The 8,583-nt window shown below is 44.1% G+C and overlaps 1 protein-coding gene across 1 annotated transcript in view; it reads right to left on the reverse strand.

Annotated features, from left to right (window-relative positions):
- Positions 1–3,533: 3,533 nt before the first annotated feature.
- LOC104168129 (glutathione S-transferase theta-1) overlaps positions 3,534–8,583 on the reverse strand; it is a gene marked incomplete at its 5' end in the record, with an annotated part of 5,223 nt that continues 173 nt past the window's right edge. Inside the window, 3 exons of the mRNA XM_009708595.1 lie at positions 3,534–3,929; positions 4,976–5,152; positions 7,395–7,545. Of these exons, the coding sequence (XP_009706897.1) occupies positions 3,729–3,929; positions 4,976–5,152; positions 7,395–7,545 (529 nt within the window). The remainder of the gene's footprint in view (positions 3,930–4,975; positions 5,153–7,394; positions 7,546–8,583) is intronic.

Below are 8,583 nucleotides of genomic sequence, written 5' to 3' on the forward strand. Positions count from 1 at the left end.
AGCCTCCTCTTCTCCAGGCTTAAAAACCCCAGTTCCCTCAGCCGCTCCTCCTAAGACTTACCCTCTAGACCCTCCACCAGCTTTGTTGCCCTTCTCTGGATGCGCTCCAGCACCTCAACCTCTTTCTTGAAGTGTTGGGGCCCAAAACTGAACACAGCACTCGAGGTGCGGTCTCACCAGTGCTGAGTACAGGGGGACAATCACTGCCCTAGTCCTGCTGGCCACGCTATTTCTGATACAAGCCAGGATGCTGTTGGCCTTCTTGGCCACCTGGGCACACTGCTGGCTCATGTTCGGCCCTGATCAGTGTCTCGCCCTTCCACTCGCCCCTCGCCCTGTGCCAGCCCCAGGCAGGGCTTTGGTATTTCTCTGGTTCACCCCAATTGCATCAGCTGGATTTTGGGCCTTTTGCTGTTTACAATGTGCATTGCTAGGATATGTATTAGAGAACGTGAGAGCAAAAGATCACATCTCACTGATGGAAGGGAAAGATGAGCTTTGCGACAGTCCTTACTGCTGGTGAGGAGTAATTTCTGGTCACTGCAATGGACACCTCTGCGCGTGTGCAGGGAGGTTTAAGAATGGAAGAGCAGTGATTTCTCAGAACCACCAGCACTACAAGAAATTAAAAGGCAAGCAGAGAGCTTTACTGTTTTATCCAATATATATAACTACCAAACTAGCTTTTGCAATCAGGACTTTGAGCTCCAACATTGATAAAAGTGACCCCGGCAGGCTGGCTCACAGGGACAGTCTAATCTACAGATCAGAGGTGTCTAATGTAGAAATCAGGTTTCTCAAAGGCTGAGCTCCTGTCCACTGAGGGTTACATGTGCTCATTTATAGCAAAAGGTTATGAACCAGCTAGATTAAAAAGTCATCTTGTTTAAGGCTCAGCACTGTTGTGAAAATTGGCCCTGTATAATGTGACTTCTCGGTTTTCTACAGTTCTAGACAATCATAATGAAAACTGATGGAATTGCTCTTTTTTTGTTGGAGGAATTGCTTGGCCTTCACTGCTGCTAATGAAGACAATACTGGCATGAGGAGCAGCATGTATAAACCAGCCAGCAATAAGACTGGAAAAAGATTTCTAGGAGAGAGATTGTGAGAGACCCAAGTGGAGAGGGGACAGGGCACAGCAGGCTGGCAGGGGGTGGCTGCTTGCGGTGGTAAGCGGTAATACAGACACTCCCTTCAAATCCAGGAAAGCAGCAGAAGAAATAACCCAGGAAAACTGTTAGATTCCAGGGTAAATATCCAGAAAGATATTATCTTGTAAATAGAACAGATGATCCCGAGTTTGTCACCGAAATGAAGGCAGCGGGGGTATTCAGCCACCTTGCAAATCCTGGGTGCAAGCCCACCACTGCCTGATTGCTGGGAGTCATTGACTCTAGGTAAGATGCCATTTAGGATCCCTTTTTCTATTTCTCTCTCATTCCTTCAAATACTAAAAATCTCCCTCGATTCCAATGCCAAAAAACCCCACATGACAAGAAACCAGCATATCAGAAGGCCTCCAAAAGGAAAAAAGAAGATTCAAGTATTAGATGTCAGCAACTACAACAGGACATGGGGCTGTCACAAACATCTTTAATAATAAGCGTTGCCCTTCACTCTTGGTGGTTCACCATGTGAATGGCAGATTGTTCACACGCTCCGAGTTTTTAAACTAAAGACGTTTGGTTTATTGTTTCTGTCCTGGAGCAGGTGATTAAAATGCTTGTAGGGGGATGAACATACAGCCAAGAGAGGACAGCACAGCAGCAAGTACTCTCAAACACACCCAGCCTTCGGAAAATCAGGGTAGTTTTTTTCCCTCCTGCAGACATTTGCACGTGTCATCATCCACTTAGCAATTCCACTCTCAAAATTATCAAAAAACCCAACCATTTCCCATTTAAAATTTAACCCAGTTGTAGACAGTATTTTGTGAATAAAACATCAATAAAAACATTATTCAGCTACTGTTTGGGAAGGAAAGAAGGGAAGGGTGGGAATCAACGTGTGCCTGTTTCTAATATTTTCGGTTCATGAAAAGAGAGGGCCTTCCTTCAGTCAGGTCTCTTGTCTTTATAGAGAACATAACCACAAAACAAAACTTCCTGCTAATGGAAGCTGAAGTATATATAGAAATGTCTTTCCAGACAGGGAATTTAAAGATATCCCTAGGCTCTGGACTAAATCAGTAGTATCTAGAACTGAAACCTTAGTGAAAAACATCACCAGAACACACCAGGTTTTAAACTCACCAGCAGAAACGTCACTAGCCAAGACATGGTAGTACTGGAAAGAAAAGAAGCTATTTGATGAGCGAGAGAAGTCATCCCTGAATTGTTTACTCATTTTGTCTTATTCCTTACAGGAAGTGTTCTTAGGCAGAGATTTCAGGGTAAGGTTCAAGGACAACTGCTTACGAACGGAAATATGCAGAGATACATATATTCCACCAGTTTCTGCATCCTTTACAATTTTCTATTTTCAACCGAAGAGACTGGAAATGGTTGGGTTCTCTCAATTTTATCTCATAAAGAGTGCTGCAGTACAAAAGGGTTTTGTATTTGAGCTACAGCTAAGCAGAAATAAACACAGCCAAGAAAAAGAGCCCAAAAGCTCCAAAACAACTCTCTGCCCTTTTATTGTGATGCATATGTTGCTCAATGCCACAAAATCTCTCTTATTACTTCAGCTGCACAGGGTGACTTACTTGGTGCACTTCCATCCAAAACAGTCTCAGAAGAGCACATCTAGATTTATCCCCCCTCTGCATTTTCTAGGAGAAATGTGGATTGCTATTACAGTATTACCACAGAAAAAAAAACCAATTTGTTTGCTGTTATATTCTCTTTCAAGAAGTCATTGTGAATGCATTCTTTCAGTGTATTCCCTATATAATATCAACAGGGTATTTCAGGTAGGCAATTATTCAAAGGCTGTGGCCACCATCAGCTTTCTGAAGTGGCTTGGTCTTTACTGCATGAACCTCCAAGAAGAGCCCCTGCCACATCTGCACTGGCAGATCGAGCACCAACGAAACCCAGGCTTTCAGAAACGTAGAGCAGCGGTTAAACTGAAGAATTATGAAGATTCACAGTTGTAGATGAGTATGAAGAAACTTCTCACAGGAACCTAAAGCAAATAGACATGTGGAATGTACATGGACAGCCAAGCAAGACGCCTCAGCAATAACAAACTTTAAAAAAAAAATAATCAGTGTCTTTTTTCATTTTTGTGACTGCCTGTAGTTTTGTGCTGTACTTGTCTGTGCAAACACGTGCTGGGAAGGTGAGGATCAGGCACGCCTTGCAGTGCTTGCCACTGGAGAAGGATCTGCAAATGCTAAAAACACATGAAAACAACGATCCTCATCCTATACAGTTCTCTAATGTTCCCAGTTTGCAGGCTGGCTCAAATTTTGTCAGGAAATACCGTTCATGTCTCTACCATCTCTGAGAAGACTGACACTGAAATAAAACCCAGATCCACAAGTTAAAAGTGACCTGTAGGGCCTCAGCCTTCTGTATAAATTTAATGTTTCCGGTCTTAAACCTTCCCCAGCTTCCACCCCCAAAGATACAGAAAAGGCCTGGTGGGGTGGGGAGGGGAAACACTCTGCAATTTCTGTGTTAGAATTACAGTGCTCTTTCCAGTTACATGTAGAACTGGAGGTCAGAGAAGAAGTTAAAAAAAAATAAAGGGTAGGAAAAATGGTAAGATAGGTTAATTCATTTTAACATCTTCATCAACACAGGTGCCAGATGCTCTTTCAGCTGTGGATCAATTTGAATGTTGCTCAGTTCTTTGATATTGAGGATCATCTCGTGGGCTTGGAAGAAAAGCTCTTTCCCCACAGCATCCTCGACTCGCCTGCGCCACTCCATCAGCCTTGGTCTGTCTTCGAAGATGTCGCAACCAACTCCAACAGGCTGCAGAAAGAGGGAGAGAGCAACAGTGAGGCATTGGGCAGTCACTTCTTCGCCAACAAAACAGGCACCAAGAGTGTACCTGCAGGTACAGGTAGAGGAAAAAAAATGAAGAAGAGCTCATAGAGGAGCACTAGGAAGGAAGGAAATCTCCTCCGGTCAGATGTGTCTATCTGGGGGACACAGAAGCTAGCCTATATTTTAAAGGGCATTTACAAGTCCATGCCTGAGCCCCGGAACAGCTGTTAGGAGCAGCAGAGATGACTACCACTTATTGTGAGTGATTTTCAGCTACAGCATCGAAGACGTGGTGGGCTGACAGTTCCAGGGACAACTGCACAGTCCACAGTACAGACTGCTATATTATATAGCAAGACCACAGCACAAAACGCTTAGCGTTTAATTGAACTGATGTCTTAGTTGACATAATCGACCCCCCTTCTACTTTCTGCCTGTGCCACTCTCTGGAACACAATGCTGTGGAGAAGCAGAACTGCTGTTTCTCAGTCTCTGGGATACAGAACTGGGAGAAAGAATCACTTCTGGGCTGCAGGATCCAGGTCCTGACAGTCTGGCAGAGAACAACCAGTTTGTAACAGACTTAATTTAACGGCCTCTGTCTGAGATTCAGTCTTGCATCTTCCAGACATGGAATGGGCAAGTGTCATCTGAAGAAGGATATTCTTGTATGATAAAAATATTCCTATATAATTTTCTTATTTCATCAGACCTGTCTGCTATTGCTTCTCACTTTTATGTATTACCTCCTTCTCTGGAGGTTAAAAACAAGGTCAGGAAAAAGGATAAAGGAGAAGAAGAAGTATTGTTAGAAAAGAGAAACACAAGACAAGTGTTGCAGCCAGCTTGTTTTTTTTCGTAAACTGGTTTTCTGAACCCACTCCCATATTCTCCTCATTATCTTAGGCCAGTTCTGTTGAGATATGCCCTCACTCCTCTTTCTAGTGAAGTGTTACCACGTGCTGCGCCCCTCCCTGCCCAGCAGCATGTTTTCCCTTCTGCTGACTGCCTTACCACACTCCAGCACTCACTTGCATCAGCTCCACAATGGCCACAAGATCCGCCAGAGAAATCTCGCTCCCGATGATAAAAGCCTTGTCTTGCAGAAACCTCTCCTCAAATTGCTTCAGGGAAGTGGACAGTCCCTCCATAACCTCCTGGAGCTTCTCAGAGGGCAGCGGCTGCCCTGTGAAAAGGGGAATCAGCACCTGAGGAGAGAAGGGACTTAAGAGCACAGCCATCCATCTTCTCGTGGATCTGGTGGTAGTCATTTAAGTTACACCCAATGAACTACTCATGATCGTCAGTGATCCTGCACCAAAGCCGCAGGAGGGGATGACGCTAGAGCTTCACGGACTGCTGCAGTTCCAAGTGGCTCATGGATAGAGAGCACACAAGCAGTCCTAAGCGGCTGATCTACCATGACAGTAACCTCCACCTAATGGGCAGCAATACACAGAATGAAATCAAGGACTCGGCTCATTTTATGCCTGGCAGTTGTGCCCTCCCATTCCACCTTGGTGGGTTACAAAAGAAAAATAGGCGACAGCTCCAGGGAAGACAAATCTCTGCCACGCTCATCTCTGCTATGTCCTCCCTTTCAACAGCCTGCCAAGACGGGTCAGCAGGCTGCCTGCCCACCAGCCACCCCTGCCATCCGCCCTGCTGTGTAACTGGGTGCCGGAGGCAGGCAGACAGGCAGGCAGCTGCCTGAGCGATGGAAAGGAGGGCACGGTGGTGGCTGTGGCAGGCAGCATAGGAGGGACTGGAATGCATCAACGCTGGCTGGAGTGGCAAGAAATGGCTTCCTGTGTGTGACAGCAGCCAGCGAGGCTGGGAGTGGGTAAGCACCATTTATTTTTACACTAGCCTTTCTGTGGCCTCCCAAGCATCATTCTTTAAACCACTAGAAATTTTTCCAGAGCAATCATATAAGAGCGGTCTTTGTCTCCACAAACTTGCTGGCACAGGGGGTAGTTGCCTTTCCGTGAGATTTTTCACCATTCACAGAGGTGTACGCACCATTGGAGACTGCAGTCTTTCACAACTATGCTGCCTCCACCTACCCCAGCTGAAGAAATGTAGTTTATTTAGAGAAGCAAAATTGAAGATACAAATTTCCATCGGTGGGAGTGGACGGAATTTCTACTTGCTGCTAGTATATTCAAGAATTCAAGTTGGGATTGCTTAATCCAAGCCAGGATTTTTGCCAAATACATGTGGAATCTATTTCATCAGAAAATTCATGGCCAGTTCTCTTCCTAAGTGGTTCCAATTATGCATGATGGGATCTCTGGGTATCATCACTTGAAAGAGCACCTTCTTTCTTTTCTGTATCTCAGGGCAGTCTATTTTCTCCCATGTATAGCTAACATGCCTTCTGTTACGTGGTGGCTTTATATGTTTCCCTATTTTCAATTATTCTGAGGACCTTTTCTTTATCTGGATTATCTAATCAGCAGCACCAATTAGTTGGATTTCTCTCCCTTGGAGCACTGCAATAACAGCCTGCAGAGACTGGAAGAAACTGCTTCTTGTATGAATCTGACTCATATTTGAATTGCTTCCCTGTGCTCTCTAGCCAAAAATTCAAATGTCAGTAAATCAAAAAGCTAAATGCATCCTGATATGTTAGGCACAAACAAAGACAAACTTTACACAGGACGAGTGAAGTTCTTACTTGTTTACGGGCAACACTGATTTCATCTGAAATTCCATACCACAGCTGTACTTGCAGGGCTATACTTGCACTTGGGTCTCTCCAAGGATAGTTGTATTAACTGTCTGGTGAGTTGGCTGGAAATAGATGTCCGGCAAAATCATCTGATACTAAATGATTTTCTGCCTTGGAGTGATTCTGTTAATTTTGCCTAAATGTAGATTGATCTGACTACACTGAAGGAAGAAATTCTGCCATTCTCTCTGTGTCTCTATTCTGTCTATCCCTGAGCTCATTTCAGAGAAGTACCTAAGGGTGCTGGAAGCAGAAGGCTCCTGGATTTCCACCCTGATGGGACTGCAGGGACTTGTATGAAGAATGCAAGTCTTTCTGCTTCCAGCAACAAAGCACATGCTTGCCAAAGAAGGAAAATTTCTGCCTATGTGCACACTCTGCACAGCTGTGCAGTGAGGGGGAGGCCCTTGGAGGCAATATCCAATGTGTTATACATTCATTCACACATCCAGGCAATGGAAGTCTGTTGGGCTTTGAGACCTTCTGTCCCAGACCTGCTTTAAGGAAAAAAACAAAATGACCAAAGCTGCTTTTGCCAGATCTTGACGTTGAGCAATTAGGAACTGCTCCCTCTCTGACAGCTCCTCTCAGCTAGGAATGGCCTAGGTTTGTTATTCCAGCATGACAAACTCTCTCCGAATTGGGGCTGTTCAAATGCTCAGTATTCTGCCAGGAAAATATCGCTTTACTTGCATTTTAATATTCAGTCTCCTTACCTTGATCCACATGGTCTTCGGAGCATTAGCCCGGATGTTAGCGTGATGCCATGAGAGGTATTCATCTACCCGGGCCCGTTTTTGTATGTCTGATGGGTACCAGTGGTCGGGGGTGTTGTACTTTCGACTCAGATACAGCAGAATGGCAGTGCTGCTCAGACATTAACAAGAGACAAGAAAGGAGTCTGGGAGTTATGACACAGAACGTTTTCGCCTAAGCTCCCTCTCCTGCCCCTTCTGAAGTTGCTGCTTCCACTAAGAAGCATTCAGATCAGGATTTATGATGGAGTCTAGGGACCATATATAGGCATCTAATTCATGTTGACATCAGAGATGGCACTTAATCACCTTAGTTCCCATGAAAACTTTAACCTGCTGGAAAATCACGGCACTGTTCTATGGTGCAGAGTACTGCTGGACAGTACTGGGGTTAACAAACAATAAACCTCCATAATCATCTATCAGCAATGTTAACCCCACTTGTTCCTTGACTGTTCTGACCCATCTCTCTGAAACCTGCGCCATGTTTATGCACCTGTGTACTAAATGGAACTCTCTAAGGGGTTATGTTGCCTTTTCATCAGATCTGTCCCTAGCCTGCAGCTTCCATTGCAATCAGTGGAAGTCCCAGCAAGGAGAGCCTACAGAATCTTTTTGTGCTTGTCCAGATGTTTATACTTTCACTAATTAGCAGCAGAAGTCAGATGGAAAAATATCTTAGTCATCTGCAACAATATGTAGGCTGTTACTACAAAAAGAGTTGCCACATAAAATCCTGTGCTGACACAAAATGGAAGAAAACGCAGACCCTCCTCCTATGCTAATACTACTACAGTTCAATTATTTCAGTATTATGACACCATTAACCAGTCTCCATATTAATCTTATAATGTAAAACTTAAATTTTATCTCTGTAGGTGTTCACTTGGCCTTTATGACTGATTCAGATAAACAGAATTTTTTCCTAGGGTAAAAGGGATTTTTATAAGCTTTAAACATTTCCCAGAAATGTTTATAATCCCATTTGAGGTAAGTGCATTCAGAGTAAGATCAAGAAGTTAAGTCGGCTGATTTGTTTACATTCTGAAAGATAATTCAAACAAAAAATGAAAACAGAGCAAATGATGTTACACTGTTAAAAATAACCAACATGCTGATAAATTCTGTGATCCTAAAATCACTCAGCAGG

Source organism: Cariama cristata, unplaced genomic scaffold, assembly GCF_000690535.1.
Source record: "Cariama cristata isolate BGI_N322 unplaced genomic scaffold, ASM69053v1 scaffold36799, whole genome shotgun sequence".
Lineage (NCBI taxonomy): Eukaryota > Metazoa > Chordata > Aves > Cariamiformes > Cariamidae > Cariama > Cariama cristata.